This window comes from Podospora pseudopauciseta (assembly GCF_035222475.1).
Source record: "Podospora pseudopauciseta strain CBS 411.78 chromosome 5 map unlocalized CBS411.78m_5.2, whole genome shotgun sequence".
Taxonomy (NCBI): domain Eukaryota; kingdom Fungi; phylum Ascomycota; class Sordariomycetes; order Sordariales; family Podosporaceae; genus Podospora; species Podospora pseudopauciseta.
The window spans coordinates 1829727-1847956 of NW_026946666.1; the positions used below are offsets into that span (position 1 = coordinate 1829727).

At 53.4% G+C, this 18230-nt stretch overlaps 7 protein-coding genes and 1 non-coding gene across 8 annotated transcripts; 4 read left to right on the top strand and 4 right to left on the bottom strand.

Moving 5' to 3' along the window:
• Positions 1-902: 902 nt before the first annotated feature.
• On the top strand, positions 903-1516 carry QC763_0085050 (uncharacterized protein; the record flags this gene model as incomplete). Its single annotated transcript, XM_062906180.1, has 2 exons — positions 903-1254; positions 1461-1516. The coding sequence occupies 2 exons, from the start codon at positions 903-905 to the stop codon at positions 1514-1516; spliced, it is 408 nt and encodes a 135-aa protein (XP_062764311.1).
• A 178-nt stretch (positions 1517-1694) lies between these two features.
• On the top strand, positions 1695-3902 carry QC763_0085060 (uncharacterized protein; the record flags this gene model as incomplete). The annotated part of the gene is made up of 3 exons (XM_062906181.1): positions 1695-1707; positions 1781-1934; positions 1983-3902. The coding sequence occupies 3 exons, from the start codon at positions 1695-1697 to the stop codon at positions 3103-3105; spliced, it is 1290 nt and encodes a 429-aa protein (XP_062764312.1). The 3' UTR covers positions 3106-3902.
• QC763_504670 (uncharacterized protein) lies at positions 3324-4091 on the bottom strand (the record flags this gene model as incomplete). The annotated part of the gene is made up of 2 exons (XM_062913060.1): positions 3726-4091; positions 3324-3658 (listed from the first exon to the last, which is right to left on the bottom strand). Exons 1-2 carry the CDS (start codon positions 3838-3840, stop codon positions 3324-3326), a joined length of 450 nt encoding a protein of 149 aa, XP_062764313.1. The 5' UTR covers positions 3841-4091.
• Positions 4092-5920: 1829 nt separating this feature from the next.
• QC763_504680 (uncharacterized protein) lies at positions 5921-10505 on the bottom strand (the record flags this gene model as incomplete). Its single annotated transcript, XM_062913061.1, has 2 exons — positions 9911-10505; positions 5921-9075 (listed from the first exon to the last, which is right to left on the bottom strand). Exons 1-2 carry the CDS (start codon positions 10347-10349, stop codon positions 5921-5923), a joined length of 3594 nt encoding a protein of 1197 aa, XP_062764314.1. The 5' UTR covers positions 10350-10505.
• A 393-nt stretch (positions 10506-10898) lies between these two features.
• PRX1 (peroxiredoxin 1) lies at positions 10899-12468 on the bottom strand. The gene is made up of 3 exons (XM_062913062.1): positions 12005-12468; positions 11610-11933; positions 10899-11548 (listed from the first exon to the last, which is right to left on the bottom strand). The coding sequence occupies exons 1-3, from the start codon at positions 12025-12027 to the stop codon at positions 11221-11223; spliced, it is 675 nt and encodes a 224-aa protein (XP_062764315.1). The 5' UTR covers positions 12028-12468; the 3' UTR covers positions 10899-11220.
• A 286-nt stretch (positions 12469-12754) lies between these two features.
• FAT1_2 (long-chain fatty acid transporter fat1) lies at positions 12755-15715 on the bottom strand. Its single transcript, XM_062913063.1, has 3 exons — positions 14938-15715; positions 14109-14869; positions 12755-14057 (listed from the first exon to the last, which is right to left on the bottom strand). The coding sequence occupies exons 1-3, from the start codon at positions 14945-14947 to the stop codon at positions 12906-12908; spliced, it is 1923 nt and encodes a 640-aa protein (XP_062764316.1). The 5' UTR covers positions 14948-15715; the 3' UTR covers positions 12755-12905.
• Positions 15609-18046, top strand: GPI17 (GPI transamidase component). Its single transcript, XM_062913064.1, has 2 exons — positions 15609-16299; positions 16359-18046. The coding sequence occupies exons 1-2, from the start codon at positions 16045-16047 to the stop codon at positions 17730-17732; spliced, it is 1629 nt and encodes a 542-aa protein (XP_062764317.1). The 5' UTR covers positions 15609-16044; the 3' UTR covers positions 17733-18046.
• Positions 17958-18047, top strand: QC763_0085120. Its single transcript has one exon. It is a non-coding gene; the product is annotated as a tRNA-Phe (tRNA).
• Positions 18048-18230: the final 183 nt, after the last annotated feature.

Below are 18230 nucleotides of genomic sequence, written 5' to 3' on the forward strand. Positions count from 1 at the left end.
CCCCCTCCCCCCCCCTGACCAAGTTGAAAGGGTTCTGGATCGCCAAGATACGCCCACACATCCACACATTACAACACCTCCAATTCCATGCCTAGCGTCAAGCGGCTCACTCGCAGCCAGAGTCACATCACGGCTTTTGTCTCCGAGGCGGCGGCCGAGTTTTGACGTTCGGTCCCGGATATTGAGGCTATCACGGTCAAAACCATAGATTATTGTCTTTTCGGGAGTTCTGGGCGAAGCAGGCAGCTAGGGTATCATTGCTTCCCCTTGCAAAAAAGCACTATGAGTTTTTCGTGGTGGTGGTGGTGGTGGTGGTGTCGGGCTTCAACTTGACCTGTTTGGGGTGGGTTATCAGAGCGGCTTGTTTTGTCGAGGAACACTGGGATGTGTGTGTGTGTGCGGGTGTGTGTGTGTGACGAGAAAGCTCACCACCACATGGTCGGACGGAGATGTTGTGCTCATTTGCCTCCCGAGACATGACCTGGTGGATGGTGGAAAAGGAATTTTCTCTCTCTTTTGGGAGGCAAGGGTCATGTCTGGGAGGGGTCACTCATTCTGCTTGGACCAGTTTCGATGGGTGGTGGGCTTTGGGTGGAAAGGGGAGGGGGTGATATTGAGGTAGGTAGCTGAGGGTTCAAGTGGCCGGAGTATAAAGATGAGTATTATCCCGATCTTCTGCTGGTTGTATGTCTCACTTTGTTCCTTGAGGTTTTGTGAGTACTACCTACCCTAGGTACTGAACTCTACCACCGTCTTCTCTTCCAACTTGAGCATTGCCCAAGGTTCAGAGGTTTTTATTTTCTTGTGTCCTTTGGACGGGTGCTACCAACCTGTGTTCCAATCGTCCTTGAAATAACTGTCCGTTGAAGTCTCATCGGACAGTTTTTTTGGGGGTGAGGATCATGATGGTTACCACCAAGGTTGTCTCCAACATGCTTCTGTCCTACGCGGCTATTTTCCTGTGGTGGTGTCTCGTCCCGGTTGGTGGTGCGGTCGCTCTGGGTTCTTCCCTCGAGCAGCCTGTTACGCCGCTGCTGAGGCCGCGATCACAACGGCTACAGCCGAGACAGACGTGCAACACTGCGACGAACAGGCAGTGCTGGACCACGAGCCCGGTGTTCAATATCAATACTGACTGGGAGGCTTCGACGCCGGTGACGGGTGTGACAAGGACTTATACCTTTACGCTGACGGAGGTGAATAACTGGATTGGTGGAGATGGGGGGATCAAGGCGAAGGCTATGCTGGTGAATGGTATGTTTTTCTGTTCTATCGTACATTTCAAACAAGGTTGGAACTAATATCTGTGTCTAGGTCAATTTCCTGGTGAGTACCGACTTGATGGACAAATTAAGGAACAGTGATTCTGATTGGTGTTTTCCAACAGGACCAACGATTACAGGCAGTAGGTTTGATTTTTTGACGTTAAAGCACAAGATTCAAAGGCTAACAAACTACAGATTGGGGAGATAGAATCAATGTTACCGTCGTCAACAACCTCGTCAGCAACGGGTGAGTCGCCGTTTACGACTCAATTTGATGATCCCAACAGCTAACTGGTTGGGCTAGCACATCTATCCACTTCCATGGCATTCACCAAAAGAATACCAACAACAATGACGGCGTTAGTGGTGTGACCGAGTGCCCGATTGCTCCTGGGAGAAGTAAGACTTACTCCTTTATTGCGACGCAATATGGCACTGCCTGGTGAGTTCAAGCTGAGTTGAAGCAGCATGTACCAGGCGCTGATAACAAGCCAGGTATCATTCCCATTTCTCAGCACAGTATGGCAACGGTGTTCTGGGAGCCATTCGCATCAACGGCCCAGCATCAAGCAATTACGACGATGATCTTGGTCCGCTTGTGATTAGTGACTGGTATTACGGCTCGGCGTTTGCGCTGGCACACCGAGTCAACAGCCCTACGAATCCATAGTATGATAACCCCTGATGTTAGGTTGATCTGAGATGACTAACCACCAGTAGCATCCCCGGCTTCCCCGGATCGCCACCTCCTAGTGACAACATTCTGTTCAATGGCCTGAACAGAAGAGCCAACGGTGCTTCGGGAAGCTATCGCAGGTTCACCCTCACGGCCGGACGAAAGCACCTCCTCAGACTCATTAACGGCTCAGTCCAAGCCAGTTTCACCGTGTCCTTGGTAGGACATTCCTTCACCATCGTCGCCACCGACATGGTCCCTATCACGCCCGTCACGGTAACAAGCCTCTACATTGGTGTCGGCCAAAGATACGACGTCATCATCAACGCCAACCAGCCCGTAGCCAACTACTGGTTCAACGCCACCTTCTCCTCGGCCCCCTGCGGCGGAGCGACCAACCGCCCAGCCATGATCTTTCAATACTCGGGCGCACCCACCGCAAACCCTACCTCCGCGGGAACAGTCCCCCCCGACTCCCGCTGCGCCGATTCTCTCAACTACACCCCCGTCGTCAGCAAGTCTGTCCCCTCAGCCTCCTTCACAACAGGCAACACCCTCAACACCCGCCTCCAAATCTCCACCACCGGCGGCATCTCCCGAGTCTACTGGCCAGTGAACAACACCCCCATGAAAGTAAACTGGAACAACCCAACCCTCGAGTACGTCAAAAACTCCAACACAGGCACCATGCCCGCAAACACAAACGTCATCTCCGTCCCTACCGCAAATCAATGGACCTTTTGGCTTATTGTAAACAACTCCTCCATCCCTCACCCCGTCCACCTCCACGGACACGACATCCTCATCCTCGGCGCCAGCCCCGCCCTGGCCGCGCCGATCAACCCGACTAATCGGCTGAGGCCGTACAACCCCTCTGTTGATGGCCCGGCCTTGAAAATTGCGAACCCGACGAGAAGGGACACGACGATGCTGCCGGCGTGGGGATGGTTGGCGCTCGCGTACCGGACGAACAATCCGGGGGCGTGGCTGATGCATTGCCATATTGCCTGGCATGCTAGCCAGGGGTTTAGTGTGCAGTTTTTGGAGCAGCTGACGAGTATACCGACGGTGATGAATCTGAATGAGTTGACGGGGAATTGCAATAATTGGGATGCGTTTTACCCGAGTGGGGCGCCGTTTTTGCAGGATGATTCGGGGATTTGATCTCTTGGGTTTGGGGTTTTTTTTTTTGATTGGGGGCAGAGGGGGGCTGTTTACTACTGGGACGTGTTTGTTGGTTTCTTGAGCACCTTGTTTTTCTTAGTTCGACCGTGTCTTTGTGCTCGAGAGTGAATAAACGCTGTATTATTGCTCCTTATCACAAACATGGTAACGAAAGGGGCATTGCAATCTCCTGTCTCTCTAGGTCTCATGTTTCTCTATTACTTCTGCTCCTTCTTCCCAAGCCCAAACCAACCCACCGCCGCCTTCCCCCCATTCACCACCCCGCTGCCCGCCGTCTTCCCTCCCTCAACAGCACCACCAACAAGGGTATTCCCCGCCCCGCTGACGACATTGCTGTTTCCCCCGGGGACATACCCGCCCTGACCATCCTTGCCCTTTCGCTCAAGCCTGTTGACTCCCTCCCTGGAGAGTAAATCGCCGACTGGTCTGCCCAGGCCGTCCTGACCGAGCTGGGAGGAGGCAGTGGTGTGGATGTTGTCTTGGAGGGTGTCGACTTGGGAGATGCCGGTTACTTTTGTTTTGTCGAGGTTTTCTAGAGGGACGACTGGGTTAGTGGCTATAGTGGCTAGGAAGGGAAAGGGAAAGGGAAAGGGATATACCTTTGGTGGTGTAGCTTGCTTTGTTGTCGCGGGTAAAGTAGCGGAGGTAGAGGTCTTCGAGGTAGGGAACCCAGGTTTCGTAGAGGGTGTTGTATTGGGTTTTTGTCCACTCCATTTTTTTGCTTGTTTTCGATGTTCCGATTTAGGGAAGATAAGGTAGGTAGGTCAAGTGCGTGTTGTTGTTGAATTAATTTTTCAGTTTGGGTTTTGATGTTCTAGGTAGGTAGGAGACGGGAGAATGGGAAACCAAAACTTGAGGATGTATAGACCGAATGACCCCTTATTATGTCTGCTTTCTCGTCACCTACCCAAGCAATCTTGATTTTGGGCACCGACTTACACGCGAAGAAACAAGTGTGGCTGCTGGGGGCAATGATGAAATGTGGCGGGTGGATGCTACGTCATGCTGGGATGACTTTTCCCTGTTTTGGATGTTGACGGGTGGAAGTCGCCAATCAACGGCAGGGACGTTGGCGATAGGAGGTGTCACAAGCCACACCTCCTTCATGATTGGGATTATAGCATAATTTTCGTTGTTGGAGGATTTCTGGATGCTGGGGAAAATATGATGAAAAATGAAAGCAGAGATATGATGGTAACACTTTCTTCTTCAAAGTTGCAGAGAAGAACAGTCACAAGCGTTACTCTACCCCGGCGGGGATTGGGAGTAGGATTGACTGTGCCATTCGGGATAGCAGCCTTCCTAATCGCCAAACTCGTAGACCATCTGCTCCATGTTCGATCTCAATTTCCGTGTCAGCACAATCCGAGTATTTCTGCCATACTTCCTACACTAGCATCACCGCAGAGCAAAAAGAAGGAAATCGGGCTTTGATATTAAACTGACCTTCCCCAGTGCCAACAAAACAACCTTTTACATAACCTGAGACGTACTCAAGCATCCCATCACAAAGAGAATAAGTTGGCCAGTAGAATCGATAGTGTTGATGCCTCGGATGTCGTTCCAGCGAATTGTGCACTCGATGCTGAGGATGAACCAAGCTATACTACCCAGTTGAAGAAGGTTCCAAACCACCACGCGTATTTTCTGATATAATAGCAGTGGTTTCTCGGCCGAGTTTGAACTCTCACCGCTCCAACCTACCGGCATTGTCTTGGCTCTGTCGATACCATTCTGTGCCTGGCTCGGGATCAAGCAACAAGCTGAGCCATGCTTGGCGTCCATTGTAAATAGACACCGACTCGAATCCCGAGGCCGTAAAAGTCGGCGTTGCCCTCGAGGGGTTCAATATGCTGGACATGACTTCTTGCCGCGGTCAATAACCTACATCAGCAGGGAGGAAGCGGGAAAAGCCGAAGGGATGCAATTCCCATCACGAGAATTATTCCAGAGCCTCGTGAAGCGTCGTGCCTGTAAGCCACAAACCACTGGCCCTGCCTTGGCGTCGCAGGGGCAAACTGGAACACAAACTACTTAGTTCTATTGCTTGGGAATCAACCAGTCATATTTATCGAACCATTTTGAACAAACGATGCAAGTATCCCGGTGTCTCAGTGTCTTCAAGAGACATTTTTTTCAGTCCAAACACTGACAAAACCTCCTTATTACAAACCAAACTTTTCACAGCCTTTTAAACCCATCACCCTCACTTTCCCGCAAGATCTGCTGAAAACGTATGCATATCTGAGAGGTGTTACTGGGCAAAGACAGGGTTGAGCTTTGTAAAAAGATCTAAAGACTGGAACTGCTCTCTGTAATTAAAAGGCCGTGTCGCTAAAAAGACCAGCACTAGGAAATTTCGAGCTTGCTGTTTCTCCTAAGTATCACCTAGCGGACAATAATCGGAGACTACGACACACTATCGACGCTTGATAGGGAGTAACCAGGACCAAAGTTTGGTGAGTATTCGAGGCCGTTCTGCTTGGCGATATCGAGTTCAAGTTCCACAATGAACATATCAACCAGCGGCCAAACAGTAAACTCGAGAAAATTACCACCCTTCATATTCCCCCCAGCTTTATACAAGCCATGCATACATACATACAATCGCCCCCCAAACCTCTCACCACCCTAATCTACCCCCCTTCTTCCTTACCCGACCAAAAATGCAAATCAAATGCATTCGCCCAACATATCGCCATCATCATCTTCATCCAAAAAGAAGTTTTATGCAATGCACAACCTAGCCAACCCCCCATAAAGTTCATTTCTATCAAACCTCCACCCCGCTTTTCTATGCTCTACCCCCAACCCCAAGCCCAACCTGCCCCGGCATAGCATTGAACCCAAGCCCACCACCGCCACCTCCTCCTCCTCCCCCAGAACTACCCGGCGCAGAAGGCATCGTGTTCGTCCCCGTCCTCTCTCTCATCCTCCGGCCTTCCATCAGACCTCTCAACCCCCTCTTCTGCAGTCCAATAACACTGCTCAGGTCACCAGTCCACGGCTCCCTCCCTGTTCCCCGCTCGCTGTCCATCTCGGAGCTCCATTCACTTCCTACGCTAGTGGTGGCGCTCAGCTCATCGCTCGAAGGACGGACGCCAGGCACCGAGGTGCTAATCTTGAGCCCGGCAGCCCGCCCGGCAAGACCGCCCGTGGCAGAGTCCGCGTCGCTACCGGCAAAGCTGCTGCTGCTGGGCTGGCCATCAGGGCCAAGAAGGGCGTCGACACCAGCCGAGACGGGGAAGAAGTTGGGGTTCAGGGTGCCGTCGATGCCCCGGCCACCGCCAGCCGCCATGGCCGTGGCATTAAAGACAGCGGCTGCGTTGCGACTGTCGAGAAGGCTGTGGAGGCGTTCAATCACTGCTTCCAGGAGTCCATCGATTCGATATGGCCTGGCGATCTGCAAAAGACTGCAGAGAATTTGGGGTGTGCACAGCGGCGAAGAAGGTGCGGGCAGGGCTGACGTGTACAGGAAGTGAAGAAGAGCCTGGACGGTAAGGTATGTGTGAGGTAAGTACAGACACCTCGGTCGACTGTTGGGTGGAAGGGTGCGTGGCGTCGGCGCCGTGTTGATGGCCGCAAGATCCATGGGTGGCGAAGAGACGGAGGATCCAGCTATGCTTGGCGCGAGGGTAGTAGTACTCGACGAAAACACAGACGATTGTCCAGGGCCTCGTCCACCCTGCGCTGAAACCGAGTTGGACCTTAAAGTGGCGGCATCACTGCCATCTTGCATCGCCGTCCCTTCTCGGAGGAGCTGCACAAAGTAAGGGCCCCACCTCCGGGCGACGATCCTCGAGTTGATCGGTATCCTTTCACCTCCAATGCAAAGAATGTCCATATCAGCCAGCTCCCTCAGTGCCAAGGCCTTCTCACCAAGCTCCTCGGCAGCACGGCTGTGATACCTTCCACCGGCAGTAACACCCGCTTTGCGCGACAAGCTAAGCCCAGGCCCAGTATAGGGGCTGCTGGCACTAACGAAGCCACTCATTGGTGCCGTCTTGCGAGGGTTGTCGTAAAAGCCAAAGGCTTCCAGTTCTACCATGCACACATTGCTGAAGTTTATCCTCCGATGATTGTAGTCGTCCACCAAACTCCTTTTCCTGTTGCCAAGAACCACAAAGGTGTTTCGCCTGTTCCAAAGAACACCGCGGTTCCAGCTTCCCTGGCTGAACACAGCTCCGCCGGCATCAATGCGACTCCACGTCAACGTCCGCAAATCCAGCGCCCAGAGAGCATATTCTTGCTTTGAAGATGTGAGATATGTGCCGCTCACAACGAAGTGTGTATCGATGACACCTCCGTTGGGAAACCTAAGCCCTGGCGGGGTGTAGGAGCCGCTCATCGGTCGTTCGCTAAGGTGGCCATCGCTGGACCTGATTTGAAGCTCGAGCTTGACGTCGAGGAAGTTGTAGTTGCTGTAGATGAGCATGCTCGACCCAGCTTCCCGGGCCTCCAAACTTGCTGCTGCAGCATCCTGCCGAGCACCGTTCGGATGTGTCTTTCCAACCCTGGCAGCCACAGAGGGCGGAAGGGGTGCAACCACGCTTCTATATGCGCCGCAGCTCTTGCCCAGCGGCTGTGTTGAAACCCACTTCAGACTCCGTAGGTTGAAGACGCTTATTTGCTCAATGTAATGGTTGGCCGCATCTTGCCCTCCCACCACGATCATCTCAGCACCGCCCGTGCCGTCAATGTTGATGCCGATCCGCCCCTCATTCGGATTCCCACTCGATGGATTGTGCTGCAGGGCCGATAGAGGCGCCCTGTGGGAGGCAAATGTGGCGGATGACGGCAGGATGCAGGCACAATGCGCATAACGGCCTTGTGGGGCGTCCTGTGTTGGAATATAGGTCCATTTTTTGGTCGGTATATCGTAGATGTAGATATCCGACATGACCGTGACCTCAGGTTGTTGGTCTTGGGGTATCGCATTTTTTTGGCTCGTCGTCGGAGACATGCCGCCGTAGCAAACCATCTTTGTATCACCAAGCGCGCACATTGAGTGGAAGTAGCGAGGTGGAGGGATATCGCCAGTCGTTTCCATCTTTGTCCAGTGCCGGCGGATCAAATCCAATTCGTAGAGGTCTGCCGTTAAGGGCGCTGGTCTGCTTCTTGATAATATCCTGCCGCCAAAGACGTAGAGCTTATCCCCCAGAACCGTCGTGGTTGCGCCGACCAGAGGGTGTGGTTCCCGACCCGTGGTTCGGTGAACATTACACATCAGACCAGACAGGTGTGTGGAAGGTCCAGCAGGGCCACCTATGGTTCCTCCCACCGTACCCCCCCTCGCCTGACCCGAGTTGGGAGATGTTCCGGCAGAGAGAGGGCCATTACTTCTTGGTGTCAAGTTTTCACCACGTTCCTCTTGCCCCTCCTGCCTGGAGCCATTGTTTAAATTCCCATTCATATTCGCTTCTTGATTATGATTGTCCCCTTGAGGTCTCATGTAGAGACCGCCGGCCTGTTGCTCCGCAGATGACGTCGAATCCATTGTTCCAAGCCTCTGATCTTTCTGTTCTTCGGTAGTTTCGGCGTCTAGAATCGTCGCCAGACTCCCCTGGGCGTGAGGATGTGCCAAAGGGGTCAGCGGGGATGCCGGGGAAAGCTGTGGCGGGGGCGGTTCGGGTAGGGGTTTCGATAGACTGTCTTGGAGGCTCAAATTCCGAGCATGGTGAGTTGGGCGAGCGCTCTTTGGAGGATTGGAGTATTGTCCCGGGGTTGGTTGTCTCTCGATCGTGGGAACAACAGTTTCCGAAGGCCGTCGAAGTCCAACAAGAGAGGGCTTCCTCGTGAGCCTCGGCCAGTCCTCTCGCGTGGGCGCAACCTTTTTGATGCCTCGGAAGGCAGATGTGATGATTTCTGAGGGGGACTTGGATGGTGAACGTTCGTCAGTCTCAGAGTCAGAGAAGCGGCTCAGATCCTGAAAGTCGGCCTGCTGCTGTCCTGATGATTTGCCGAATGTTAGCCCAAGTCCAGAACCCGACATGTCGTCCACAAAGCTGTGCCGCACAGCTGGACACACGACTAGGGCTAGCAGCCAAGCGAGGAGGCTCTTTCAGAGCGACGCGAAGGGCAAAGGAAGGTGAACGGACAAATGTCCGGCAGCGCCTTGGTCAAGGCCGGTAAAAGTAGAGGTAGAAATGCAAATAGGTGTCAATATAGGTAAGGGGGGTCAAGTAGAGAGCCAAGGCAAGTGAGAAGATGACGTGTCGAACAGGGGAGATGCCAGGCTAGAAGTATGTGTGATCTGTTGGAGTGGTAGTGTAGAAGGGGAAAACTCGGGGCAGCGGTTTAGAACAACCCGCCACCAAGGCACAGGCACAGGCGAGGCGCGGTGAACACTGTCGGTCAACCAAAGGCCAGCGGTCCTGATCCCAGTCGTGGAGTTTTGCTGACGGGGGCCTGAGGACTAGGGAGGGCTAGGAGCCGTCGCCGGTCGGTCGGGTGTCCCTGGCTAGCAAACGCTCCCGGGATCTCGGGTGCTGCTGTCTCCTGGTTCGGACCGCAACACAGAGTAGTGACGAGGAACCTTGGTGGTTTCGTGAGAGGACAGGTGAGGCGATAAGTGGACAGGAGAAGAGGGACGGTGAAGATGCAAGGCAATAGGAAAGATATGAGTGGGGGTTTGCGATGGAATGCTGTCTAGCGCACAAAAGGGCTCTGGAATACAAAATGACAAGGAGAGAAACTGGGGCATTTGCAATGGTGATGCCGCCACTGTAGCCGACGACAGACGGGCAAACAGACAGAACACAAAGGCCGAAAACCAGGAACGTACCTCTCTCTCTCTCTCTCTCTGGATCACCACGATGTGTGTGGGTTTGTCTGCGGCACACAGTGCCTTGTGACGTTGCAGCGCTTAATTTCCGCGACAGGCCTGGATGGAGATGCGATTTGCGCGCGGTGAGTCGAGGTGTTGATAGGATGAAAGAGTCGAGCGCGATGTCCACCGCCCGCCCTTGGTGTGCAGTGCGGTCCAGCGGTCTCGAGGGCACGGACCGGACTGGCGTTTGATCTCGTCGGTCGAAGGTGGAGTTGTGTTCTGTGAGGTCTGTGAGGCCCCTCACCACCAGGTACAATGCGCAAGGCACAAGGCACAGTTCTCTGTTGCCGCCGGCGGGCACACAAAGGAAGTATGTTCGTATGTACAAGTGAGTCGATTGGGCAGTCCCAGCAGTCATGTACGGTTCGATGATGTGCGCAGATTGGACATTCATTCGCAGGTATAGGAAGCATTCGAGAATTGTGGGGATGCCACCACCAACTCAAGTGTCTGCAACAAGGGGCTCAATTCAATATATCGACGCACGGATCAGTGCGTGGTCTGCCACCCGTCCTCAATTAAGCGAGCTCTCCTGCAGCCAGACCTTCCAGACTTTCCATATGCTTGGGCTTTTGTTTCTTTGGATATAACCGACGATATGTTGGCACGATTGGTCAGTCAAGAGAGCTTTCGGTGAAACTGAAACGTTCAAAGTACTCTGTGTGATGGCGGTAAGAAACACCTCAACCTGGCCATTTTCACACCATCCCTTCTGCAGTTGGTCAAGAAGCCTCCTGAAAATGCTCGGAAGTCCTCCCAAATAGGAAGGCCATCGCACGAATCAGCAGTGAGTTCTCGCAGTGACAGGCACCTCTCGTCTGACATGGCGTTCCATGTGATGAACCAGGTATCGATCTTTCCTTTCTACCAATGTGTTTCAAGTCTAGGCAAGGTCATGTCATTAAGAAGCAGCATTTAATCATATAGCTCCGCAATAGGAGCGAGGACCTTGATGGTTTAATGCAGACAGAAACAATTACAATTTCCACTAACAAAGAACTGGAGTTAAAAAAGGCTCGTATTGCTCATGTTTGCTAGCTACATCTCTACAACGGCCTAGATTAAGCAAATAGCTTCCATAGAAGCTCCGCCAGAAGAATTCCCTTTGGTCCCTGTTCCTTGCCCATTCAAACGCCTGTCAACAATCCCTGACCTTTTCGAATCGGCGCCGACTTTTTCTTTGACTTCATTATATGCGTAACGTTCTGATATCATCGCCCCATTCCTAAACACCACACCATATTCTTCTCCGTCCGCGATCCCATTTAGTCAATCTCGGGGAGAGGGGTGAAGCGGAGGTAAGGCTTGACGGCACGGAGGTTGGGGAAGAGCTTGGTGGCCTCGTCGCCCTTGATGCTGGGGTGGACAATGACATCATCACCGGGGACCCAGTTGATGGGGGTGGTGACCTTGTGCTTGTCACCGGTCTGGAGGGACTGGATGACACGGAGGATCTCGGCGCTGTTGCGGCCGGTGGAGGCGGGGTAGGAGAGGATGCAGCGGATGGTCTTCTTGGGGTCGATGAAGAAGACGGAGCGGATGGTGAAGGCAATGCCCTTCTCATCGACGTTGGTGGTGTCCTGGTAGTCGATCCTGTGGTTACACATGTCAGTGAGTGCTTGTGGTATTGGTAGCACAGGTAGGTCCAGCTCACATGTCATAAAGGTAGGCGACCTTGCGCTCCTTGTCGGCAATGATGGGAAAGTTGACCTGGGAGCCGGTGACGTCCTTGATGTCGCTGATCCAGCCCTCGTGGCTGCCGAGGGTGTTGGCAGAGAGACCGATGAGCTTGACGCCGCGCTTGGAGAACTCAGGCTCGAGGCGGGCCATCTCACCGAGCTCGGTGGTGCAGACGGGCGTGTAGTCCTCGGGGTGGGAGAAGAGGATGACCCAGTTGTCGCCAATGAACTCATGGAAATCAATGGGACCCTTGGTGGTCTCGGCCTCGAAGTTGGGGGCAATGGTGCCCAGACGGAGGCTACATAAAAGTAAACAGTTAGTTGCCTGGCACGATGAAGCAAGATGGGGAGCTGGCGAGAGGGAACATACGGTTCGTTACGCTCAGCAGCCATTGGGAAGGTGTTTGGGTATCTTATCGTGAAAGTAGGGTATAGAAGAAGACGAAGAAGACAGGCTGGAGATGGGAAGAACAGGAGAAAGGAGAACTACGTATGAGGTGATGGAGGGGCAGACCGTGGGCATTTAAACTTGCAGCAGCTCCTGTGAACGGTGGGCTCCTCCGACTCCTTGGGCCTCCGACTCTCCTCAGCTCGCCTGGATTAATAAAGCGGCTTTTTCCTGGGCCTCGCTACGCGTGACAATGGCTGGGCTGGCAAGTGACCGAAGACATTCTCGTCCCATAGCCATCCATTCACGCCTTTGATCCCAGCGACAGCCCGAAACCAGCCGTCACAGAAGCTGCGAGCTCCCCTCCTGGGCGGTCCGACGCGGGGCATCTTGGGGGAGATTTGCCCCTCCGTCAGCTTGACGTGGGGTAGAGAGCTGCCCCTCAGTGTCCGAATTGGGATTGGCGGCGCATTGCGCGATCAAGCACGCCCGTGATTGGTCCCGAAGACGACATAAAATATTATGTCATTTGGAGTGTGTTGTCGCAACCCTCACAACGCCATAGTGGGGGGGTTGCACTTTGGTGGTGATTATTGACAACGCCAATGCTGTCTGGGTGGATGGAGGCGGGGGCTACTGAAGTCATTCTTGGCACTCTCGTTTAGAGTGGGTTCGATACCTACATCGCCATCCGCATATCGGAGCATCGGTTGCCGGTGGCTTGCTCACATGGTCATCATATACACAATAGGTCATTACTCTACAACAGTCTCGGGTATCAAAGTATGATGATCGACAGAGGAACAATGTTAACAAAGAAAAAAGGGCCATAATGAAACTCCAAGCGCCCGCTGGAAACCGTCCTCGCAACACCCTCCCGTCGTCAAAGCTTCACCTTGCCGCCCTGCAGCGAGCTCCAATCATTCGACCCAAACCTCTCATATGATGCCCCCTTCAACCAGAAGATATCATCATTGCCAGTCTTGCTAGGATCCACGCCCTCGTTTCGCAGGCCGACCTTTTGCTGTTTGTTTGTCCCGGTGCTCTCGAGCGACCCATCCTTGGCGACTCGGAGGAAAAGAGGCAACGCGTATCTGGGCAGGTTGGCCCTTACATGCTCCGCCAGCGTCTTGAGCGTCTCGCTGGTAGGAACACCGTCATGTCCCAAAGCCGAGGGCTTGAAAACCACGCCTGCGCATCCAGCCCGGCCCTCATGTCCCGGAATCTCTACGCCATACACATTTGACTCTTGGATTCCTGGATGAAGTCCCAGGATATGAGCCACCTCAGCGGTCGACACATTCTCACTCTTCCACCTGAAGGTATCGCCGATCCGGTCGTTGAAGTAGATCCTGTGCTCGCCATCTCGACGAACCACATCACCAGTCCGGAACCAAGCATCGCCCTTCGAAAAGACATTGCGCATGATCTTCTTGGACGTGGCACCCGCATCGCCGTAGTATCCCTGGAACCTCGCCTCTACATTCTTCGCCGGGAGACAAAAGAGCAATTCGCCTGGCTCGCCCTCCGGTGTTCGCACGCAGAATCCAGTCTTGGGATCTCTGAGTGGCAATTCCGTCTCATGATCAACCTCGACGATGGCGATAGACCGGCCAACAAGCAGGTTGTATAGGGCGCCAGCCCGTCCTACGGAGCCCATGCTGAAGTCGTTTCTGCTCACGTTCCATGTTGCAAAACTTCCCTCGGTGGCGCCGTAGAACTCGGCAATCGTCTCAATGCCGTACCGCTCCTTGAAGGCATTCCACACGTCGGGGCGAAGACCGTTTCCAAAGGCGACCCGGACTTTGTGCTTCTTGTCGAGGTTCTCGCCCGTGACGGGATCCAATTTTGTTGGGGCCGAGAGCAGATATCTGCATGTTTCGCCGACGTATTGGATGATCGTGGCATTGTGTTTTCGGACGTCGTCCCAGAAGTGACTAGTGGAAAATTTCCTGCTCATGGCAAATGTAGCGCCCACGTTCAAAGTGTGAGCAAATCCCAGCAGCATAGCCGTCGAATGGTAAAGGGGCATTGCCTACTGTGGTGATCAGTGACGAAGCTTCCTCGCTGTAGACATGGCACCTACAGTGTAAAACACATCATTCTTGCCCGTGCCAACCAATCGAGATGTAAAACCACCAACAACAGCAACCTTGGCCCAAGAAACAATCGCGGCCTTGGGTAAGCCTGTTGTGCCGCTTGTATAAATAAGTATGCCCATTGCCTCGCCCGCCGCACCACTCCGCAGCTCATCCGCAGGCCTGGTACCATCAAACGCCAACATCTGACTCTCCAACTGTGGTGTCACAACTTCAAACATGGTTCCGCTCAGCTCGGACTTGACATCCTCCCCAACGTCTCCAGCCACGGTGGGGTCGATCAGCATCAACCGCGCGTTCGCCCTCTTGACGCAGTGAACGAGTGCCGCACCGGTGAGGTTGTAGTTGATAAGTGCCGGAACAGCCCCGATAGCCCACAAAGCCAGCAACAAGAAAATAAAAGTGTCGGTATTCTGGAAGTCAAGCGCAACCATCTCCCCCTTCTTCACACCCCGGCGATCCTTGAGAAAATTGGCATAGCGGAGAACTGTGTCGTAGGCTTGCGCATATGTGTAAGTCATGTCTTCAAAACGAAGGAAAACGCGGTTTTCTGAGGACTTGGAGGTGGCGAGGTCTTCGAGGCGGTAAAAGAAGTTGACACGATCACGCTGAGTCCACCATGCCACGTTTGCTACCGTGGGCAGGATAGACTTCAACAAGTGGAGATCGTAAGAGACCTGCCATCGAGCATTCAGATATGCTGCGGTGGCCGTCAAGGCCGAGGCGGCGACTGGAAGAGATACCGGCACTGCGGGCTGTCAGATATCAGGTTGTTGTACTAAGAACTAAGATGCATGTGAATCGGAAGCAGCTTACAAGCAGCCATGATCGCGTGTTTTTTTTTGGCTATTTCGAGGTCGCTAAACTGCTAAAACAGCACTGATGAACCTCGAAAGCGAAATGGTATTGCAAACAGGAAGGATTAAAGATCTTTATATAAAAACATGGTGTTAATAAAAAGGCAAGCAACGTCGCAGCGGGCGAGTGGAATGTTGACCCTAACTTCAGATCCGGCAAGTCGGTCGTGGTTGATCGTACCTGGAACTTCTTAACTGCACTAGCAGGGATTGGTCGGATACAGCGCCGTCATCGACGGGTGGTTCCGCAAACTGACGTTGTTAAACGAAAGACCAAAGTTGAAGTGTGGGATGGAGATATATATCAAGTGAGTGACAGATAGGGTGACACAGCATTCCTTATACCTCGATATCGGACTGCGTGGTGTCGGGAGGCGGTCACGAAAGCCGCCGGTAGGAACGGGCTGATCGTCTCGTTCAACGACCCCGATGCAACACAGGCCACTCGACATGCATCCATGCTCTTCAAATGGACCTCGGTTCGTATGTACGCCACTGGGCGAGAGCCAAGGAACTTCCCATTTAAACTGGGCTGGTGCTCGTGGTGCCTCGCGAGATCCGGATAGGCCGAAGCACACGTTGAGAGTGAGAATTGTCACTCTTGGACCGCTGTCGTTCATGTGTGCCACTGAGAAACAACGCCGTCCGGTTCCTATTGAACCTAGCATCCCAGGTGGTCGGGTAGTAAGTATACTTGTACCTAACCAAGTGACGTTCAGGGTCCAAGAGTATGGTTGACATTCAAACGGCGCGCAGTGCATGGAAGCGGCATCGAAGCTTTGACCATGTGGACCCATTGCGTTGGCTTAGGAGCTCCCGACTCCGTGTCGCGAATGACGAGGCGCGGCGGGTTTCAACGCTGGCCTCCCCCGCTGCCGTTGCCATGCCCGACACCCGTTTATCGTTATCTTCACGTGCGCACCTGAAAGTGTCTAACCAGACTGAGAAATTTGGCTTTAATTGCTGCAAGCATTGTGTCGCGCTGGCGCATTCGTGGTGAGGCGTGTTCCTCTCGATTCAAGGCGCCGGCAACGAACTCGATGGACGCCGCCGAGTCCGCATCGCCATGTCTGCTCAACCACTCCCCAGCAACGACAATGACGTTTCCATCGCAACGATATCCCCCAAGAAAGAAGCGCCAACTTCATCCAAAAAACTTCCCCCGCCAGAGAAGCCAACTGACGTGCGCCGGCGCAGCCATGTCATCCTCTCCTTTTGGCTGATTGTCCTCCTTTTGGGTCTCCCCATATGGTGGAAGACCACCACCATATACCGCGCCGATCTTCCCTTAGAGGACATGTTAGAATGGGCAGACGGAAAGGTTGGCAGTTCCACGGCCTGCTCCAAAACTGACTGCTAACGCTGCCCGCCATGTTCTAGGCCTGTCGCCCCGTCTTCCCCCTCCGCATCTCGATACAAGCCACATCGCTTCAGGATCAAGAAGCTCAAAACCTACTTCGGCTGACCCAGCACGCCCTTGACGATCTTAATGATTTCGCCGGGCATCATCTTCGCCTTCAGATGGGCGATGAGAAGCAGGATTCGGCCGACAATGGCAGCGCCTTGACTATTCGCCTCACTCCAGGCGAGGGCACAACCGCAACGCTTGATCCATACGAACCTATTCTGGATATCACCTACCCACAAAACACGATACCCTCTCCAACCGCTTCCTCGTCGGCGCTTGCCACATATATCGCAAGTCAGCTAAGGACCACGTTCGCCGAGGAACAGGCCACCATCTCGTACCTCCTCTCGACGAACTCGATGCCGTCGGAACACAGGCCGCTTGGATTATCGCCAGAAACCGCCGAAGCTCTTGCCAAGCGCACGACAAGATCCTTGAAATATGCGCCGACTTACCATCTTACCTTCTCTCTGTTTACAAGTGGGCCTCTACCAAGTAGCTGGGATATCGAGACCGCCATCGAAGAGTACATGAAGCCCGTGCTGGACGTCCTCTCGCCCATTCACAATTTCACGATCGATACCCAGGTGCAACTATACGCTTCACCTGGTGTTCAGAACCAAGTTCTCAACAAGGAGGATTTGTCCTCTTTCATCAACGCCGCAGAATGGCCACTGTCGCCCTCCATCGGTGGTGCGCCAACCATCAACTTCATTGTGTTTGTGGGGAACCAAACCATTGCGTCCCCTTCGCAGGAGGCTGCGCCGACCTCCCATTCATGGCTGATCCCCCAATGGGGCACCGTCTTTCTGCTGTCCCTCCCTGGCGACACCACCCACGTCGCGGCCGCCACCCTCAAGCAGCCCCTTTTGACATTCACTTCTCACCTCTTGTCACTCACCGGCACCCCTGAGTCAGGTTCTCTACCCCTGCGCCTCTCCACCCTCGCGCGTATCCGGTCTGCCGACCTGCTCCTCCGTGCCTCGTCTACCCTTGGATCTCTCGCCCGTCTTGCCATGGCTCTTCCCTCCATCTCAATCCCGAGTAGCGTCGCAGACGGCGTCACAAAGACCATGTCGCACTTGCGCCTCGCTTGCGACAACCTAGGCGGCACTGAAGGACTGGCTCACGCGCGGATTGCAGGGGCTGAGGCGGAAAGGGCGTTTTTCGAGAAGAGCATGGTTGGGCAGTTGTATTTCCCTGACGAGCACAAGATTGCTGTTTACCTGCCGCTATTGGGGCCGGTGGCGGTGCCGTTGGTTATGGGGTTAATTAACGAGATTAAGGCTTGGAGGAAGAGGAGGAGGGAGAGGGCTGAGAAGGGGGCTGAGAAGAAGGGGGAGTAAGTAAATTATGGGGATAGCGAGCATGTTTTTCTGTGTTGCTGTTATTTCGTTGTTTTGAGCATGCATTGTAGGAATGGAATGGCATAAAAATATGATGGCTGTAGGATGTTGTGTATATGGACTTGTGTAGTGTTGAGGGGAAAGATATTAGAGTTCTGGGCAACTGATACTGTTTGGACAGTAGCTGCACTGATGTGTGGAAGTTCTTAGTCGAAAATTGCCGAAGCGGGTTTAGCTCAGTTGGGAGAGCGTCAGACTGAAGTTAACTTCAGGAAGTCAATCTGAAGGTCGTGTGTTCGATCCACACAAACCGCATCTTTTGCCATTTCTCCAAAACTGATTGGGATTTTTCACTTTTGTATTGTTCAATATTTTTATGATTTTGGAAGTTCATACATACTTTGCCTTTTCAGCGTGAACGTGGCGCAATGGTTGACACGCAACCCGGTAGTAGGGTAGGGGTTGTTGCTGAAGGAGATGAAATATTGGCCATCAGCA

What these genes read in the sequence shown, in the direction of transcription:
- FAT1_2 (XM_062913063.1), bottom strand. An exon ending in AGAATGATGTGTTTTACACT is followed by an intron (nt 14,058 to 14,108) that starts GTAGGTGCCATG and finishes TCACCACAGTAG; the next exon opens with GCAATGCCCCTTTACCATTC.
- PRX1 (XM_062913062.1), bottom strand. Translation starts at nt 12,027, where the DNA reads ATGGCTGCTGAGCGTAACGAACC. An exon ending in GCTGCTGAGCGTAACGAACC is followed by an intron (nt 11,934 to 12,004) that starts GTATGTTCCCTC and finishes ACTTTTATGTAG; the next exon opens with CCTCCGTCTGGGCACCATTG. An exon ending in GTCGCCTACCTTTATGACAT is followed by an intron (nt 11,549 to 11,609) that starts GTGAGCTGGACC and finishes GTGTAACCACAG; the next exon opens with GATCGACTACCAGGACACCA.
- GPI17 (XM_062913064.1), top strand. Translation starts at nt 16,045, where the DNA reads ATGTCTGCTCAACCACTCCCCAGCAACGACAATGACGTTTCCATCGCA. An exon ending in TAGAATGGGCAGACGGAAAG is followed by an intron (nt 16,300 to 16,358) that starts GTTGGCAGTTCC and finishes GCCATGTTCTAG; the next exon opens with GCCTGTCGCCCCGTCTTCCC.